Genomic DNA, 20,004 nt, shown 5'->3' on the forward strand with positions numbered 1-20,004 from the left:
GTATTTTGATACGCATATATAGAGAATTATTAGACATTATTAGTACTACTCATCTGCTCAGGAACAGGCCATAAGTCGTCTCATCTAAGCATCAAAGCACAGTTCAACCACATGTTCAGTGTGCTGTGTAACTTTGCCTAGCAAATGACTACAGTTCAACACCCAAGCCAAAATACAGTTATGCAATGCACTTAGCTAAAATATTAAATTAATTGTTTCTTCATTCTACAGTACTATCATAATGATTTTGTACTGCATGAATAGCACAGGGTTCTGGGCAGAAATTTCCACTGTAACTTCACACAAAATTATGATGTTTTACAAGCACTCCAGTTTAAACAGGACACATATTAGTTATTTACATTAACAATAGAGACAGTCAACAAATGAGGTTAAACATCACGATGCCCTTTTAATTCCATAAAGTAGACAGGATTATAAAGATGGAAACCACATCCTCAGATGCACCCAACCCCAAGCTGCCTCAAAGTACAGAAAGGGACTGATGGCTGGGACCGACCCCAACAGAAGGTGACAGAGGCAATATATTCTTCTCAAACAACAAATGAAGAGATGTAATAACTATTGCTACAGGCCAGTATTTTTAGCATCACTTAAAAATAAATACAAATATAGGAAAAACAGTTCAAGAAAAGCAGCATAAAAGGCACTGTGCACCTTTACCTTCAAAACCTGTCACATAGTCATTGTGGAGTTAAACTTGCTTTAGGTTAAACTAGCAGAAGCAAACTTATATTTCTACTGAATTATCAAACATTATTAACTATAATTTATAAATCTCTGTCTAGGACAAAATCTATATTTATGAAGACAACTGGTAAGAAACAATGGTGTTTTCTTAATTAACAACTTTCTTTGACTGCTTCTAGCTTTGACTAGCTTTTACACAGCCCTAACTTTGGGGGACTTCCTGTGACTGCAAAACAAAACACTATCAGTCATCCTTAAATGAAATTCCATTATATGAATGATCACAGCAACAACAAAGAAAAAGCCTTTAAAATATTGTCTTGTACACTGCAGAAAAATAACCTAAACTGTACTTTTCACCTTTGTAGGCTTGTTTCAGTATCATTAAAATGACAGATTTTGTACTGACAGGAAGGCTGCTATTCCTACATACAGCCGTAGTTCCAATGTTTTTGTTTAATTTCAACCAACTTGTCCAAGTAGGCCATTTGGTAGAAACCTATAAATGGCACCCAGGGGGTCTGGGTTCTTGCTGTAAAGAGGTCAGCTATTTCCTCCTAACTAAAAATAGTCAAGATGAGGGAGGGGAAGAGGGAGTGCAGTTTTAATTTAGCAGCTGAAAAAAGAGTTTACAAAATTACTTCCATCTTGCCTCATAATGAAGATTATAAAAAAAAAGAAGTTGTCCCAAGAGTTACAAAACCTGGATCACTTTATAGGCAGGCTGGTGTACGTAATCTAAAATACTAGGAATTAAAAGAGCAGTAGTAAAGGGAATCCAGGATATGGATCACGTTATGACACCCACCCCTCTTCGGGCAGAGCAGACAGATTTACCAGCAGCAGTGCTGCCAGGTGTTAACAACTCTCCTCTCTCCAACCAGCTGAGATCACACCGTGGTCCTGCAGATAAAGCACTACAATCAGCTGCTGCTCCCCTGAGTCAGTTTTTTCCAGCATTTACCCTCCTGGCTTTTTGTTTCCCTCACTTACATTACAACCTGTTTAGGGTGAAAACACGGTCTACAATGCTCCCCAAATGGCCCTGATTTGAAAGGGGGCCCCTTGGCACTACTAAAATACAAACAGCATCAGTTTAATACAAGATGAATTCTAACTCTGGACTCCTAGCAGCAGCAAAGAGCAAGGGCTAGCGGCACCGACCCCGCCACCTGCGGCAATCAGCCAGCAACCTAAACCTAAAACCCGGGATGGCTTTTCCAGCCTCATCCCTGCACACTATCCAATCCACTGCTGACTTATCTCAGCTACTGAGAAATAAGATCCCATCCACACTGAGAGACATTCTTCTCTACTCCTTCCAAGAAAAGGGATGACAGGCCTTCAACAGCTGCTGCTGCCAGAGGACGACTCTCCATTCAGGAAGCTCTTCCAGGAGCCATGGCACATCAGACATACCAAGCAGACAGCACGTCTACTTCTGGACCCAGTCATCACAAAAACGAGAAAAGCCCATCTGACAATCAGTGACAGGACCAAAACAGCATGAAACTGAATGAGGGGAGGTTTAGGTAAGGTACCAGGCAAAGGTTTTTCACTCCAAGAGCAGCTGGGCACTGGAACAGGTTGCCCAGGGAAGAGATCACAGCACCAAGTCTGGTAAGAGTTCAAAACATGGTGGGATTCTTGGGGCTGTCCTGCACATGATCAGGAGTTGGACTCAGTCCCTTCTAACTCAGCATATTCTATGATTTGGTGAAAACTGGGCAAACTGGTGGGGCAGAAATCTGACAATTCTAGGTGTCCCTTCCCTAGCAATGATTTGACTTATTTTTGCTTTTTTAGACACTTATTGTGGAGAATATCTGCAATAATTATTAAAAAAATAAGCAGTAGCATAACTCACAGCAGTTGACATAGCAGAGAACAGTGCAGTCATCTTACTCATTTGGGTGGGTGAAGATGTATTCATATGCCAACTTATCTCCTGAGGGCTTTTTTATGTCCTAAGAAACCTGGACAGTTGTGCAGTTGCCAGTCTTTACATGTATGTGTAATTTTTAATCCTCTTTGCTTCTGAGACATGCTTTTTCATCTCACGGAGAGAAAAAAAACAGCCTTAAAATTATGGAATATACGGAGTTGGAAGGGGCCCACAAGGATTATCAAGTCCAACTCCTGTCCCTGCACGGGAATTGCAGAATTGCACCACGTGCCCAAGAGCATTGTCCAAATGCTTCTTGAATCCTATCAGGCTTGGTGCTGTGATCTCTTCCCTGGAGAGCCTGCTCCAGTGCCCAACCACCCTCTGAGTGGAGAGTCTTTTCTTAACATCCAACCTAAACTTGTGCACACACAGCTGCAGGCCACTTCCTCAGGTCCAGCCACTGGTCACCACAGAGAAGAGTGTCTGCCCTTCTGCTTCCCCTGGTGAGGAAGCTGTAGACTGCAATAAGATCTCCACTTAGTCTCCTTAAAAATGAACAAGCCGAGGGACTTCAGCCACTCCTCACACGGCTTCCTCTCAAGGCCATTCACACCTTCACGATCCTCCTTTGGAGACTCTCTAACAGCTGAATGTCTTCTATATATTGTATACCAAAACTGCCCCCAGCACTCGAGGTGAGGCCACCCCAGCTCAGAGCAGAGCAGGACAATCCCCTCCCTTGCCCAGCTCGCCATGCTGTGCCTGATGCCCCAGGACAGGGCTGGCTCCCCCGGCAGCCAGGGCACTGCTGGCTCATCCATCAGGGCCCCCAGGTCCCTTTCCTGGCACTGCTCTCCAGCCTCTCCTTCCCCAGTCTGTACATCCAGGGCTGCCCTGCCCCTGGTTATTAACACTGAAGGTGTTAAACACTGACACAACTACAGCAGCTCCACTCAAATCTCCCGTTTTTACCATTATTACATAGAGCACAAGAGAGCTTTAACGCATTTTTAATGTGATAGCATCCTCCCCCTCTTGCTTTCCTTTTTCCTCCCACCTCCTCTACAAATCTTCTGTGGGAAAGCTTCCCTGTTTTACTATTGCTGTTGCTGAGATGTTGCAATTATTATCTGTAATTGTTTCAAAAAAAGCCAAACAAAAAAAACAACAACGCCAAAACACACACTAGGACAAATCTGGCTCTCTTTGCCAACAACATCTGCTATCACAGAATGGATATATTTAATTTAGAACCTGCCCAATGTCTCTGTACATGACAGAACACTGACTGCAGGACAGGGAGAGGCCTAAACCCAGAATGTGCAGTCACATGGTACACAAGGTAGATGATGTTCAACCTTATACACCACACAAGCAGTCTTGGTTAAAAGACCACAAATAAATGGGGTAAGGAAGAAAGATATGACATTTTATTTGTCAAGAGTAAAGACCTTGCATTTATTACCTACAATCAGATCTCCCTCTGGCACAACATGTTTATTTTCATACAATTTGCCTAAAACACTACTCCTGAAATTTTAACTTTACACTCCATTTTATTTGAAATCATCGGTCTTTTCAATTGAATATTTTAGGTTTCTGCCACATTATGCTGCAATATTTTCTTTTTCTGGAGGAGGCGGTGGGTGAGCCCCGCCGAACAGCGCGCGTCCCCTCCCCCACCGCACACATCCACATCCACACTCCAAGGCTCGTGCGTCAGGAAGGGAGAAACGCCGTACGAATCCTCGTGGAGAACAGCAAAGAGGCATGTTAAGGCAACACATAAAGGGCAGCCTTTATTCCGTCTAAACGCCGACTTTGAGGAATTAATATGCGAGCCGAACTTTTAGGGTGTGGCTTGGTGTTTTTGCCCCTTGTTGCGCCGCGCAGGATGCCTGCCCGAGAACCCAGCAACACACCATTAAATGGGTCAAGGGTCATTCGCTTTACATCACACCACGCCGATATTCGGCCGCGCACCGAACCCATCTATCAGCCCCACCGCCGAGACTGAACGCGCACCGCAAAATGGGGACCCTGCCCGGCGCGGTGACAGCGCCGGGGGCAGGCCGCCCGCCCGCCCCGCCGCCCCGGGGCTGGGCTCGCCGGCCCGGGACGTGCAACAGGTCGGCGGCCCCGCAGCTCCGGCCCCGAGGGGCTGCCCCGCACCCCAGCCCCGGCGGCGGCCGCGGCGCTGGCAGCGGGGCCGGGGGCAGCGCGGCTGCGGGGGGCTGGGCCCGGGGCGGGGGGCGAGGAGCGAACTTGTTTACCTACTTGGAAGTAAACTTCGATGTAGGGGAGCGACCGGCCCCTCCGCCCGCTGCTGATTCAAGCCCTGGCGATGAATGGGATCCCCTCCCCCACCCAGGCTCTGCAAACTCCACACTGGAGCGTGAATACCTCGCATTTCTCTCCCCCACTCCCCGAGCATTTTTTATTTTTTTAATAACCCCCCATACATTAAAATACTGTCTCAGAAGTAGGGAGAAACTGCCCCCCTCCCCTCCCCCACGCCCGGGGGTCGCTCTGCCCGGGGGCAGCTGCAAACACCCGCCACGGGTACGGCAGCCCCACACACACACACATCACCTCGGCCCAAAGAAAACACCCCCAAAACCCCCGAAGAGAACCCAAAACGTCCGGGTTCAAAAAACTTCGTCACAACAAGCGGCGGTTGAGCGACCCCCTCCCCCCCGGGCGGGTCAGGCTGCAGAGGGGACGCCGGGGGGCAGCGGGCCCCGGGCTGGGCTGGGCTCGGGGGGCTGCGCCGGGAAGGACAAGCCTAAGAAAAGGGGGAAATTAAAAAAAAAAAAAAAAAAGACGGGGGAAAAAGAAACCACAACAGGGTCCCCGGGATGAATAATCCGCCTCGGGAACTCACCTCGCGGCGCAGCGGGCGTTAAAGGCACAGCTCCCGCTCCCGCGGGCGGGGAGAGCCCCAACTTCTGCGGGGGGCGGCGGCGCTGCTGCTGGCGGAGACTTTCCCTCACTTGCCGCGCATGGTGCAACTCCTCTTCCCCCGGGGTCCCGGCCAGCCTGCCAGGAGGCTGCGAATCCCCCCTCGCCGCCGCCGCACACGCCTCCTCCCCCCCCTCCGCGCGCACGGGCGGCACAAGGAAGTCCCGGAGAGTGGGATGGGGGAAACGGAAAGTTTTGGGGCGGAATGGCGGTGAGGGGGGGCTGGCGGTGCCGGTGCGGACGCGCGGCGGCGGCGGGAGCAGCGCCGAGGGGGAGCCACAGCCGCGCCCGGGGCCGCCGCCACCGGGCGGGAGCGAGGGAGGGGACGGCGGGGGAGGGGGCGCACCGGGAGGGCCGGGGCGGCTGGGGGGCGAACCGGCCGCGCCCTCCCCCACCTGCGTCGGTCCCGCACGCCGGGACGCGCGGCTCGAGGAGGCGCCGCCGCCAACGCCCCCGGGGATGCCCCGGGGTGCCGCCAGCCCTCGCCCCGCCTGTGGTTATGTTGTGCTTTGACACCCCCCCCGCAACTGAAACCCGGTGACAAACCAGGCACACACACACACGGAGGGCAGCCCTGCTCTCCCCTCCCCCTCCCGCCGCGTTCCCTGGTGCCGGCCCGGCGCGCGGTGCCCGCGGCCGCCCTCTGTGCCCCGCACGCTCGGCCCCGCGGCCGGCCCGGCCCCGCTCGAGCGGCGCTGCCCGCGCAGGGCCCCGCGCAGCGAGCTCCGGCGCCCGGGACGCGGCCGCTCGTCCCGCGCAGTGGCGCGGACGGACCGCCCGGGCGGCGCTGCGGGAGCGAGCCCCGCGCCGCCCCCGCTCCGCTGCCCCGGTGCGGGGCGGGCGGCGGTGCCCAGTCAGCGCCCCGGGGCGCGGGGGCCGGGCGGGCTGTGAATCAGCACAAACGAGCTTTAGCGCATCTCGCTGGGCGCGACACCCGCGGGCGGCAGCGCTGCGACTCTTTAGCCTCCAGCGCGCCCGTCCCACGCGTGTCCCCGCGTCCCGCCCGTGTCCCCCCCACCCCCGGGCGGATGATGCAACGCGGCTCCATGTGCTTCCCCTCCCCCGCCCGGCTCCCGGTTTTTTTTTTTTTTTTGCGCCTGGCGGGTCACCCGGCGGCTGATTGATTCTCCTTTCGCGCTGCGCCGTCACCCGGCGCTGGAAAGTAAATAACAAGTTGACATCATTACCGCGCTCCGCAGGGCCCCGCGCGCCGCTACCGCACCGCCGCGAGTAGCTGCGCACGCCGATCCGCGCCCGGCCCGGCCCGGCCCGGCCCCGGCCCCGCCGCGCCCCGGCACCACCGGCAGGGCCCGAACGCTCGCCCGGGGCCGCCTGGATGCTTCTGGCGGCCTTCTTCCCCCTTCCCCTCCCCCACCCCTCCCCACCCCCCGGCCTCATGGCTAATGTCATGCAAATAATAAGATTATCGGGATGTTGCCGGGGTGTCTGCCTCGGTGGGCTCATCACGGTGACAGCCAGACTCAGGCGGCCGCAAAAGTCATATTTATTATTGGAGGTTTTTTCCATATGACCTTTCCACTCTTTTTTTCTCTTTTGGTCTTATTTTGACATTAAAGGGAATTTCATGCTTGTTATACATTTAGCCCAAAGCCTACAAATGTGCTGTCACCCAGTGTCCTGATGGAAAAATATGACATCACTCAAGTCAGGACAATAAAGATCATTGCTACATACATTCATATCTGTGTTGAAAGCAGAACTCTCGAAACACTGGGAAATGTTGTGGGCTGATGTGATTCATTTTCATATTCAGAGCCTCGAGACTGCAGTGCAAGGCCATCTGCGCCCAGACAGACAGGCAGACACGTGTCTCCCTCTCTAAGTAAGCTCCCATTCACCTTCTTTTTCTCCAAATGCAAAACCTACATTACGTTTTTATTACTTGGCAATGTAAACAAACAAAAAACACCCTCCAGATTCATGGCGAGATGGGCCAAAATTTTTAGCTCCTGTGCTTTTTTGTTTGCTTGCTTGCTTTTAAAGTGCTGTGGGCTCGCAATGAGGTAAACTCATCAGAAATGGTCCTTAGTCAAGACTTGCAGAGCTTCCAAGGCGCGATTCCCAGCAAGGAAGCTGAGAGTCACTCCTTGCACGCTCGGGGGAGCGGTGCCATGTCCTTGTCCCCACACCAAGCAGGTGGCTCGGCTGCGCCATGTCCTTGTCCCCACACCAAGCAGGTGGCTCGGCTGCGCCATGTCCTTGTCCCCACACCAAGCAGGTGGCTCGGCTGTGCCATGTCCTTGTCCCCACCAAGCAGGAGGGCTGCGTGCTGAGGGCATCGGGAGGCCGGCGTGCCCGGAGCCGCAGGCTCGGGTGAGGGCAGCGCTGCAGGTCTGTGCTGGCGGCCTTCCCGGCCCTGTGCTGAGGAGCAGCACACGCTCATCCTGCGCTGCCTGCCCATGGACCTACCGCAGTGTAGCAGCCTCCAGCCGAGACACCACCGCGTCCCGGCCGGGCCCTCGGACAGCTGGTCCCGGCCGGGCCAGGCCCGGCCACATGCTCTGCTGAGCGGCCAGGCAAGGAAAGCTTGGTGGGCAACCGAAAGCATTGTCATGGCGAGGGAATTAAATTTGCAACGTCATACAAGGAAATGCCTTTTCCTCTTTTCTGACTGGGCACAGCCTGTGTGTGGCGGGGTTTCGGTCAGTCCTGCCGGGAGCAGACAAGCCGGGAGGCTGCACCGCCTGCCCCTCGCTTTCCGGGCCGGTGCTGTGGGCAGCCCGGAGCCCTGGATTTGGCAGCCGGCAGCCATCCCCCGGGAATGGGGCTAAATATTGACGTAATCCTTGCCGAGAACTTCAAATGAAGGTTATCAAGGAAGGCATTTCTTTCAGGCTGTCCTTGGCTAAGTGGAGCTGCACAGACTCATGATAAAGATTTGGGTTTTTTCCAGGTAAAATGAAAAAAAACCCAAAAACAACTATAAAGTGATGGTAAAGGATAAAAGAGTGAATCACTACTCTGGCCATTGCAATAATTTTGGCCTTTGTGTAAGAGAAGACCCCCAAGTGACCATGTGTAAAGAAATCACAATTTTTTAAGAGCCTTTTTTTTCAGTTTCCTAGCGCGTGACGCTGCAATGGTGATCAGCAGCAGTGCCACAGCCCTGCAGCTCCAAATGAAGGGAGCCAGAGCTGAGGTTTCTTACCCTCATTAAAATGGAAACCCTAACCTGAAACAATCAAAACCAAGGGCCAGCAGGGTTGCCCTACTGGGGAGATAATGGGATCATAAGGCAAAATATTTTGTATTTTATGAGATTAAACCCATTGTTATTTTTCTAGTGCTTCATCATCTTGTACTGCATTGGTGACTATGTTTTCCCCTCATCCCATGTTTTCCATTTTGTAAATAAAAGTAAGTTCTCTTGAAAAGGTGAATAATTACAAAATAAATAATTGCTTCTTCTGTTACATTACTTCAGTTAAATAATTCTTACAAAAAACAAACCAAAAAAACTTCTGAAATGCAGATTAATTATTTACTCCTGTTATGGACTGAAAAAAAGAGTATCTGCTAATTTAAGTTTTTAAGACAAATTCATATGCAAACTTTAGGTAATGAAAACTGAACTTAAATAGATATCCCCACACTACTGAGACAGGGGGCTCTATGCCAGTCTCACATTGCAGGAGGTAGATATTCTATACATGGAAATGTGACATGGTAGGCCCTTGCTCTGTCACACTTACAAATATGTTAAACCCAAGCTTTCCTCTTATGAGGTGTCCTGCCAAACTATGGGTGGAGGGAAAGTAAAGACTTTTAGCACGTTATTATCATTATTTAGCACTTCTGTAGCAGCAAGCTTTGACCTCTATTTTGTGAGCATCTGTCTCTTCAGGTAAATGTTCTGATGGAGTCACTCATGTGAGCAACTGCTTCGCAGCACGGAGAAATGGTTTCTCGTTTAGCCACTTGTTAATACCAAGAGTTTCAATTTTAGAAGGAAATTCTGATTGACTAAGATATTTTCAGGAATTGAGACCATCACTGTTTGGGTTTTTTCTTCACTTTTTACTTTATTGACATATTTGGATTAGACTAAAAGATCATGACCACTTGTGAAAGTAGACCTCTTGAGTAAAATGCTATTATCAGAAATAAAAAAGTAAAGTGGAAGACCTTGTTTCAAAGTTTCTGGAAGATAAAACTGTCAAAACTTTTTTGATTTTGCAAAGGAAGCATGGTCTGATCCTTTTTCTATCATATTTCTCTCTATAGATTGATTCATGTGGCCTGTAATACCTGCACTTTCTAGTGATCATTGTTAATTCACCACTGAGATGTGAAGATTTAGATTCCTCAGGCTTTATCAGGAATTCAATCCAATCTAGTAACCTCTGAAAAGAATTTTGATGCTGTTACTCTGTTGCAGAGGTTACAAAGAGGGATGCACTATTCCTGGTTCCTTCCCCATACCATTATACAACCAGTGCATATCTGCTGCTCAGGAACACTGTCTATTAGGTAGGCATCACACCAAATATGTTTTTGCTTCTTTCTATAAGATAATAAGAACAGATTTGGTGATTCCTTCAAAAATCTGCATAAGTTACAGCAACACTCCTATCTACTATATGGAAGACATTTAGTATGTTGAACACGTACTTGTTATTACTTAAGGTAAAATAAATCAGAAACTTTGATGTGTGTAATCTACACTCCTCTGATCTATTTAGTGGGCTGACACGAAGGGCTGAGCTAGCAGTATGGGTCCCTTAGGATCCTCAGATGGAACAGAGATTTTTTATGTTGCTCTAATTTACTCTTAGAGCCAGTTTGGCCTCCTGCCAGTCTGGAATAGAAAGAAGAGAGGGGTGATGATCTCTTTTCTTGTCTTTCCTCATCCATGCAGTGTTGCATGGCCCCAGCTGTACTGAATTAATGTCTGGGACAGTTTATAATTTCGAACCTTTTTTTCCTCCCATGAAAGATTTCAGAAGAGAAAGCTCCTCTACCTAGGAGCTGGCTGCAAGAGAGTGAAACACCTAGAGAGTGAGCAGGATCAGTTCTCCTGCAGAGAAGCCAGACTCAGCAGGAGGCTGTCCTATGGATGTGAGAGGTGCTAACTGTGCATCATCACCCCTAGCTGCTCTGGGTTTCTGGGGGGTGTATGAGTCCCGAGTGTTGTGAGAGTGCTGTCAGATGTCTCCCCTGGTCCTGTGAGGATTATCTGACCCTCTGAGGCCAGCAGCAGGAGCAGCTCTGCTCACACACTTCTCAAAGTGGCTAAAGTGAGGTGGGAACCAGGAGTCTACCCATGGTAAGGCCTAATCTTCTCGAAGAAATTCTTGTTAATACTGGTCTTTGGTCCCCAGGGTGGACTTTGTTAGGACAAGCCCCAGGGGAGAGGGAGATCCCAATCCCTCTCATGAGGAGTGTGCATGCAGAGGAGCAAATAAACAAGACACAGGCCTGTCTGTGGGCAGAGGACAGGATGAAGCAGGGATGTGAGGACCAAGTGTCTGCATTGCACCAACATCAGCATCTGGGTGCCTCCTGAGGCTGTCCAGGCAGAGGCTGGTCCTGCAGGCTGCCTGACAGGAGCACCTTGGACATGCTCTCGAGGTGCGCTGGTTGCGCTGGTTTCACCCAAAGGGAAAGCAGTTCTCATGCTCAGAAACCTCTCTGGTCTGTGTCCCAAAGCTCAGCATGGGGAGAGAGTTGGGAGATCAGTTTCAGAAGAGCACTCCTGTTTTAGACTGAGAGTGGTGTAGATGCAGCCTGCGACACTTCCCTGTTTATATTGACATTGCATTGTATAATATTTTACACTTTAAAAGGTTTCACTTAATTAGGATTACTCAGGATTTAAAGCATGATTCACTGTTGCAAAATGTAAGACATATGGATTGCTTCCCTTGCCAAATGCAAAATTTTTGGTTCAAGAATTCTAAAATAGTTTTTCTTTACACAATCTCTATGGCTACTGAGACACACAAGGTATGCTGTATCATTTCTAGACGCAAGCTGCCCTTTTTGAGGAACAATGAATAGAGAGGAAAAGGATTCTGAAGAAATTCACATATGCGATGGTAATGCTGGAAGAAAATTAACCTCGTGTGATGCCATGGCCCAAAGAGCTGCTGTACACAGAAATGGATTGGGTACACAGAAATGGATATGTCAGGAAGGAGAACAGAGGCTGAACGATCTCTGCTTGGCACTGGTGGTGTGATGTCTGCTGAAGTAGTCCCATTCAATTATCTGTACTTCAAGAAGGATGATGGAGGAACTACAGAGAAGAGTACTGATAAAGACAAAAGGATTGTCTTATTTTTAAAGAAGTGATCCATTTAACTTATCAATGAACTCAACCCTCTGGAAGAAGGAACGCGAGCTATCAGAGAACTTCTCAGTCCATCCCACAAACATAGGCAGATCTACAGCTCAAAGTTACAGGCAAGTAGCAGGTTTTTAAGGAAATCAACCAGTGAAGCAGCTGGTGGGGATGTCCTTTGACTGGAATCTTAAAGTAAGCACAACTACTGACCTCAAAAGGCAGCAAGAAGTCCCAATGTCCACATTATGACATGATATGCTTAGAGCAAACCATCACAATGGTGCTTTCTAGCAGACCTTCAAGCGCAGACCTCTGAGAAACCAAAGTGTGATTGGATAAATATTTACATATTGGTTATTTGATACAAATTTTCATGAAACATGTCGTTAATACTCTGACAACAAAGAAGTTTTACTTTGCCACCCCAGTTTGCACCTGTGTTGCTTCTGCAGGTGTGTGTGAAGAGGACTGTGTTTCTATTTCTAACAGCAATAGCTTTATATAAAATAAACACTTTCTCTGAAGTTTATGGCTTAGGGGTTTTTTCCATATTCCAAAAGTTTTTCCTAGAGCCTTATTTAAGAAAGAGGAGATACCAAGGTTAATCACCAAACCCTTTGCTCTAGCAGTAAGCTAAACTATTACACAGGCAATGAATCAGGCCTGCCTTTCAGTCCTAATTTCTATATGGCTGTAGTTGACCTAGTACAATTCAGAGGCTCTCTTCATGAGGCCAGTGCTCCACATGGGCACAAATGAAAATGCACTAGAGGGAGAGGAGAGTTGGTTCATTTTTTATTATTAAATTAAAAATAAAGTACTAGGAGATGTTTAAAATACGATTATGATGATAAGCAAAATGAAATAAAAAATAATATTTAATTTTTGAAAATATACTTCTTAATTCCATGCTTTGGCCAACTATGTTTAAAAACTGAGTATTTAAACTAAGACATTCAGGTATAAAATCAATTTTTAGTTTCTGTCTTGTTCCTCTTGAAACCAAAAGTGGATTTGCCACTACTTCCTTGGGAACAAAATAAGACCCTTAATTTTCAATACCTTATAACTACCGGAAAAACACTGTATGCAGTAGGGATGAATGCAACCCTAGTGAGTAATGGTTTGGGGGTGGGGGAGGGTTGTTTTGTTTTGGGGGTTTTTTTTTGGTTGTTTGTTAGGTTTTTTTGGGGGGGGGTTCCTTTTTTTCTTTTTTTTTTTTTTTGGTGTGTGGTTTGTTTTTTGTTGGCGTTGTTGTTTTTTTTTTTTTTTACTGTTGCAGTTCCTAAGTAACACAGAAAGTGATTTGAAAGACTAAGCAGCAAGGGAGAAACAGGTTCAATAAATCAGAACAAACCTTCATTACAACAAAAAACTATTCTTTCATTCTTCACCAGGCCAACTCTCCTTATTCTCAAATCAAGTATCCTTCCTTCCTTCCTTCCTTCCTTCCTTCCTTCCTTCCTTCCTTCCTTCCTTCCTTCCTTCCTTCCTTCCTTCCTTCCTTCCTTCCTTCCTTCCTTCCTTCCTTCCTTCCTTCCTTCCTTCCTTCCTTCCTTCCTTCCTTCCTTCCTTCCTTCCTTCCTTCCTTCCTTCCTTCCTTCCTTCCTTCCTTCCTTCCTTCCTTCCTTCCTTCCTTCCTTCCTTCCTTCCTTCCTTCCTTCCTTCCTTCCTTCCTTCCTTCCTTCCTTCCTTCCTTCCTTCCTTCCTTCCTTCCTTCCTTCCTTCCTTCCTTCCTTCCTTCCTTCCTTCCTTCCTTCCTTCCTTCCTTCCTTCCTTCCTTCCTTCCTTCCTTCCTTCCTTCCTTTCTCCCTCACACCACGGATCCTCCTTTTCATTGAATCCTACAGTGTTGGGTTTTTCCTCACTGATTTCAGCAGTTCCTTTGATGTTTGTATTAGAAACACAAATTATGGAGGAAAATAGGAATGAGGCAGTTCCTGGGTGTCTCTTGGCCATCTCCCTTGGATATCTTCCTAATGTCACTAAGTTTAACTACATATTTTGAGACTTCCAAATTCAGATTTGACAGCTTGGGCTTCAAACTATAGCTTCCCCTGCATTGTGTCATGGTAAATTTGTGACTGGCAATATTTCAGAGGCTGCAGTTGCTTATGATTTTTCTGTGTAATTTGCTCTATGTAGGCTGTTGGCTTTTTTCCTTTCTTTTTTCTTGATTAAGAGAGGAAATATTAAAAAGAACATTACTGATTACATTGTTTAGTATTTTTCTGTACTAGGATCTTTTGTTCTTTTATTTTCAAGACTGTAAATGTTTCATTTTCATTAAATTAAAACTTTGCAATGAAGGATGAAAAACTGTGAGTCAACTTCAAATATTTTAAATAATTTACATAAAATTGCTCATTGTAAAATATTTCGTTATTTACCCTTAGAATGGAATTAGCATGTCAGCCCTAAGCTTAAGGTTTAAGTTTAGTTTAACCTTTTTTGTTTTTGTGTGGGTTTTATGATTTTTTTTAAAATTAAGGCTGCTAATCATCTAATGCTATCTAAATTATCTAAAATAAATCTCTAACTCTGTCAACCGTGAAACACTAAAGAAAACATAACTGAGATATGCAAGGTGAGCCCAAAATTTTCATAAATATAAAAAAAAAAGTGGAACTGAAAGTACACTTGCATTTATAGTTATTAAATTTACTGTTTCTTCTTCTTTTTAAAGAAAAAAATATTTGAATGTAAACATTTATGCATTATCAAAAATTAAATGCTTTTGAAAGAAAGGTTATGTGGAAAACCAACACTATTACAAGACTTCGAGTGTAATGCTATTTGCAATTTCTTTTTCAATTTGTTTTTCAATCAAGATTTCTATGTCTGTATGTTAATGAATTTAGATCAATCCCTCTGTGGTAAGAGTAGAAGAAGTGCCTTTACATATTTACCATGGCATATTTGTACATTTGTTCACTTGCTTCCCTACCAGAACATAAAGGGCAAGATAGTGAAATTACCCTGAGGCAAAAATACTGCAACCAATATGCAAAGGATTTTTGCAACACAGGGATCCCATCAGGTTAAAAAGATACCACCTAAAATGGTGTCTAATTTCAGCACTAAGTGTTCACAGAATCAGCTTTAAGATTAAGTGAGAGAGCCTGTATTTTTTCAAGGTGATTGCTCTGTACTTTCCAGATAGAGAAAACACTGGCTAGGGTTTTTTTTTTGGTTTTTTTTTTTTTTTTGTTTTTTTTTATTCTTTTGGATTCTCAGTTCTACAAATTCTAGTCCATCCAGATGAACTTGGACTTACTTGGGAGTAAGAGCAGCTGCAAGATTTTCAGATACCACAGAATTTCCGTAGCAGTCTATGTTTGCATTCATCAGTGTTTATGTTTACTTTTGTAAGAGTAATGAGTAGTCCAGCTAGAAAGATTTATCTGCAAGCCGGAGCCATGTGAGCATTTGCAACTGGAGTGTGGTTACTGAAAATAATATAATTACTTTTTACCTCTTCCATTTGCCCAGTGCCAGGAGAAGGTAACCAGCTTGTGTTCTATAAGGATGAGCTTCCATGGAAGGTTCCCGATGGCTTGCAAAGGCATCAATTTCCTGAATCTTTCTGGTGGGGTGATTGTTAACTTTGGTGTTATCTTCTATTAATAAGTCTACAAATTGCTGTAAACCAACACAGCAATCATCAGATTTATCAGCCAAAACAAACCCTTGAAATTACTTATTTTCCAGTAGTGTGTGAGGGCTCACAACCTAAGTGTGTTTTTGTGTGTATGCATTTGCAGGAGAAACACACAGACACAATACACAAACATGCTTCTTTTAAAGCCACATGCCTTGGACCTCACATGTTAGCCTTTCCCCTCACAAAGACTCCACTGAATTCATCAGGACCAAGGTGCCAGCAGCCCTTTGCTGCATCCTGTCAGTTCAAAGACAACAGCTGTGTTGTTCCAGATGCACTGCAAGATGTCTTTGCTTAGTGCTGTACTAGGATCCTCATTAACACCCATCCAGGTTACTACCCATCTGGTAGTAACCAGAACTCGAAGCTTAGGATTAATCTGTGTTCAGTCCCTCATCTACCCAAACCTAGGAACAGAGCAACAATGATTTCTTGATGCTTTTCCTTCTTTTTGAGAGTAGCAAATGAGTTTTATCTTGAGGTTTCTGTTTTTTTCTTGGAAGAGGTAGTGACAGAATTGTAGAGAAGAAATTTTCCCTTCTTATTTCTGAAATAAAGGCAACTAGCAACAGGACAAAAGGACTGCCTTAAGCAGTGCCAGGGCATTTTCAGGCTGGACATCAGGAAGAATTTCTTCAGAGAAAGGGTTGTTAATCTTTGGAATGGGCTACCCGGGAAGTGGTGGAGTCACCATCTGTGGAGGTATTCAAGAAATGAATAGGTAGTCAGTGCCACGGTCTGGTTGACAAAGTGGTGGTCAGTCAAAGGTTGGATTCTATGACTTGAAGGTCTTTTCCCATCTTTTAATTCTAATGGTTCTATGCTTCTGAAACTAAACCCCTGCTCTGCAGGTTGGCATGAGGTCAGCCGTGGAGGTGTTTGTGACCAACCATCAAGGGCCTGAGCTCATGTAGCAGCACAAGGCCCCTCTCAGATAAAGTGTTATTCTACTCATCCCTCAAAGGTATGTTCAAGCAAAGGTGAACAAGTTCTTGCCTAGAACTAACTAGAATTGGGAACTAGAATGGTTACAGGTTTAGTTTTCTTATTATCACTTTAAATAAAACTTTCATGATATAGAGGTAGCTGCAGCAATATGCCTTCCCTTAAACAAGGGATAAAATAAACTTGAGTTTGGGTAAGGTACAAGAATTTATGATGGTATAAAATAGTTTAAAATATCATGTTCCTAATGAATGTAATTAAAACAATGTATTTTTCCAGAGGTGGAAAATTACTTCTGAGAGACAGCCAAGAGAAATGGTGTCCCAGGCTCTCCCCTTTTCCTTTCATCAGAAATGCTTCAGATCATAGGAAGCATGTCCAGAAAAGAAATGCAGTGCAGCAGAGCACTGCTACAGCCAATGGAGCTGTTTGCATTTACAGCAGCCAAGGGGCTTGCCCTTGTTTTCTTTCTGCAGAAGAATATGCAGAGCAAAGTTTAGATCTTTATTATGAAGGTGTGGACAGGTTTCAGGCTTGATGTTTTGCCTGGAGATGGTCCCAGAGTATGAAAGAATGAATGAGAGAGAAAAGGGCATTGTGTAGGTGGTACCTAATTTGCTTTTCCACCCAGTAAACTGATTTTTGCACTTTTTTATTTTGCAGTGAATGTAAGCATTTCCTTTGCAGGATTGTATTGCTCATTAAATGGATTGCTAATATTGAGCAATGCTGTCAATGAAAAAAGAGTCCCTTAAAATGCTTATCATTATCTCTACAATTAGTACCCCTTTAAAGAGAGTATTTACATCATCCATCAACAGATCAGTTAAGTACTTTCAGTACACTTTACTTGCATTTGGCAGAACAGTTTCTTTGCAGAAGTACACCAATGAGTGGGAGCTACTGCAGCGACAAATAAAGTAGAAAGAAATGTTTGGGGATTTTTTTCCCCCTAGGGTTTATAAAGAAAGAAAGAAAAAAATATTCAATCTGGTCAGAAAGACCTCACTTGCCTAACTCACACAAGCTGCCTTTCTGTTTTAAACCACAAGCCTTTACAGCTGTGAAAGAGTGTGAGCTCAAAAAGGAAAACAATAAGTCCAGTGGGTTCAAAATTCTGTGTATAGTCATTCCCCCAATTTCTGAAATTTTAGGGTTGACTTCTGGCTTTGTTAAACTCATGGTAAAATTACCACAGGCAGGAATACAATTTTAATCTTAAAGGGGTTTTTTTTCTAATTAATGAAAGGTGGCATATTACAGAATGTATGAGATTTCATTACAACACACACATACACACACACAAAAGGCAATAAACAAATAAAATGAAATTAACTTACCCAAGTAAAACTAGAGCTTCACAAGTGTTTATCTCTAAGAAAATAAGCACTTTTTTACCCCCAAAATGGTGGACAAGGTCACAGGTAAATATGACATGGGTAAATTTTGCCAATGAGGTCTTTAAAATCAGGGTTACTTACATTTTTTTGTTTTCATTTATGTTTTAAGATTTATCTTTCCTTCTCTGTTTAGGAGTCTGCAAGCCTATTACAGCCAAAAAATATTTTATTCCCTTTGTGAGAAGGATGTATAGCTGCTGAATAATTTATATTGTATTCATAAGATAATTTATAAATGTTGGTGCTTCTCCCCCCCCCAGCTCTGAACATTGCCCAGATTAATAATTCATTCATCCTTCTCATCCAGCTGAACTAAGGTGAGGGTATTATCTTACAGAGAAAGTGACAAATGCATACAAGGATGTTTTTCTGACCATTGTTAGAACATGGTGCTGGCCAGGACATTCTGATGGTGAATCACTCACATGAAAGCAGGGTGTGTGTGGTGTGAGTCTGTAGGCAGTCACTGTGGAAGCGGATGGCATGAGCAAACATTTGGGAACAATTTATAGAAGCATAGACTCAGCTCACTTATGTGGATGGGATCTTTTAGTCCTCAGCAAAGACGATTTGGATTTCAGTGGCACTTCTGATCTCCCTGCATGTGGAACAGGCAAGGAGATTGAGCTGCTGTGGGGTGAAGTGGATAGGAATGGAGTGATGGTCAATGTGCTGGCAGGCAGCTGCTGTCCCAGGGCTGGAAGAAGCCCCTGCAGCTGAAGCCAGATGGACAGGAGAGAGTGGATGGGATGGGAGCAGGTCCACAGGTGCATCCGAGGGGCTGCAGCCCACTCTGCTCCAGGAGAGTATGGGGCACAGCGCTGGTTCAACCCAGACAAGGGGAGACCCTATGGCTCCCTGCAAATACCTGATGGAGAGGAGGAGGAGGAGGAGGAGGAGGAGGAGGAGGAGGAGGAGGAGGAGGAGGAGGAGGAGGAGGAGGAGGAGGAAGCATTGTCCCAGCTTTGCTCTGGGTTCCATTCTGCCCAAGGGCTGGGACAGATGATCCCCTTTCCACCCAAACTACTGAGAGTCCGTGATCCCAAGTTCACAGGCTGACTCTGCTGGAGCATTGAGACAGGACAAGAGCAGCAGCTCTATTCCAACAGGATATCCTCAAAAGCCTAATTTCTGAGACTCTTATCTGAGACTCTTATGTGATGGGAAAGTGTTTTACTTTGCATTAAGAGTCTGCTGAAAGGCAAAGTCATCCTACACATGCCATAGGGGAAGGCAAGAGTTCACCACTTCCAACAACAATAAAAAGGAGAATGTTTCTTTAGAAATCTGAGCATGATTTTAATGGACTAATATTAATCAGCCAGGATTGAAAATGATGGTCAAATTATAAATAGAACTGAAAGGCACAGCATACAAAAACACAGTTGTATTTGCATTATAAATTTTGTAAAAATAGAAAGAAAAATAACCACTGAAAATTTTCAGGCTCAAATTCCAGTTACTGTGTTAACATGAAACCTGTTCTTTCCCTTATTATTTTTCATTCCTGAGCCTGCGAAGCCTTGGTTGGGACCAGCCACATCTTCCAGTGCCAGCTCCTCCCTCTCCAGCCACTGCAGCCCTAGAACTGCTCTCTTGCTTTGCAGAGAGAGATCAAGAACAGGTTCAATGTTTCTAATTGCAATCTGTCCCTTCCCATGCTAAAATCTAGTGTGAGATCACTAACAAGTGGTTTCTGTGGAGATTTTGGGTCCAGCATGGCCACAGCTGCCTGGATGAGTATGTCATTTGATTAAACTTCTAAGTGTCCCTTTTCCAGCCTGTCCTCACCTGTGTGCAAGCTGCAACAGCTCAGATCCCCTGGTGGCTTTCAAGTAGCTACCATGACTAACAGGAAGACCCTGACATTTGTGTTCTCTGCAACCCTTCACACCAGAATAATTTGTCATCTGCTTGTTACTTGATTAGCCTCTGAAAAAAAAAAAAGGAAAATATTTTGGTAGCACTGCCACAGCTGCTCTGGACAGCAGGAACCTGCCTGGAGCTGGGTGGCTCTGGGGGAAGCCCTCAGGGTGCCCTGGTGTTGAGCACAAAGGGGCTTGGCTGTGGCTCGCAGCTGGTACTGGGCTTCTCACTTCTGGGTGAAACCTCAGGGTGCTGACAGCAG

At 45.9% G+C, this 20,004-nt stretch overlaps 2 protein-coding genes and 1 long non-coding RNA gene across 4 annotated transcripts in view; 1 reads left to right on the top strand and 2 right to left on the bottom strand.

Moving 5' to 3' along the window:
• TBL1X (transducin beta like 1 X-linked) overlaps window positions 1-5,861 on the bottom strand; it is a 190,022-nt gene extending 184,161 nt beyond the window's left edge. For both annotated transcript variants that reach the window (XM_064407742.1, XM_064407741.1), the window contains exon 1: window positions 5,484-5,861. The gene's annotated coding sequence lies outside the window, so the exon portion shown is untranslated. The remainder of the gene's footprint in view (window positions 1-5,483) is intronic.
• Window positions 5,305-6,608, bottom strand: LOC135295123 (protein diaphanous homolog 1-like). The gene is made up of 3 exons (XM_064411223.1): window positions 6,483-6,608; window positions 5,484-6,051; window positions 5,305-5,384 (listed from the first exon to the last, which is right to left on the bottom strand). Exons 1-3 carry the CDS (start codon window positions 6,606-6,608, stop codon window positions 5,305-5,307), a joined length of 774 nt encoding a protein of 257 aa, XP_064267293.1.
• Window positions 6,609-6,759: 151 nt separating this feature from the next.
• On the top strand, window positions 6,760-12,976 carry LOC135293505 (uncharacterized). Its single transcript, XR_010355618.1, has 3 exons — window positions 6,760-7,403; window positions 9,806-10,051; window positions 11,548-12,976. It is a non-coding gene; the product is annotated as an uncharacterized LOC135293505 (long non-coding RNA).
• The last annotated feature ends 7,028 nt before the right edge of the window (window positions 12,977-20,004 follow it).

This window comes from Passer domesticus, chromosome 2 (assembly GCF_036417665.1).
Source record: "Passer domesticus isolate bPasDom1 chromosome 2, bPasDom1.hap1, whole genome shotgun sequence".
NCBI lineage: Eukaryota > Metazoa > Chordata > Aves > Passeriformes > Passeridae > Passer > Passer domesticus.

Bases quoted from the DNA above. Each gene is read 5' to 3' on its own strand.
- LOC135295123 (XM_064411223.1), bottom strand. From the start codon at position 6,608: ATGGAGCCGCGTTGCATCATCCGCCCGGGGGTGGGGGGGACACGGGCG. The intron at 6,052-6,482 runs GCGAGATGCGCT...ACATAACCACAG, and splicing joins GCCCGCGGGTGTCGCGCCCA to GCGGGGCGAGGGCTGGCGGC. The intron at 5,385-5,483 runs GTGAGTTCCCGA...CCCTTTTCTTAG, and splicing joins AACGCCCGCTGCGCCGCGAG to GCTTGTCCTTCCCGGCGCAG.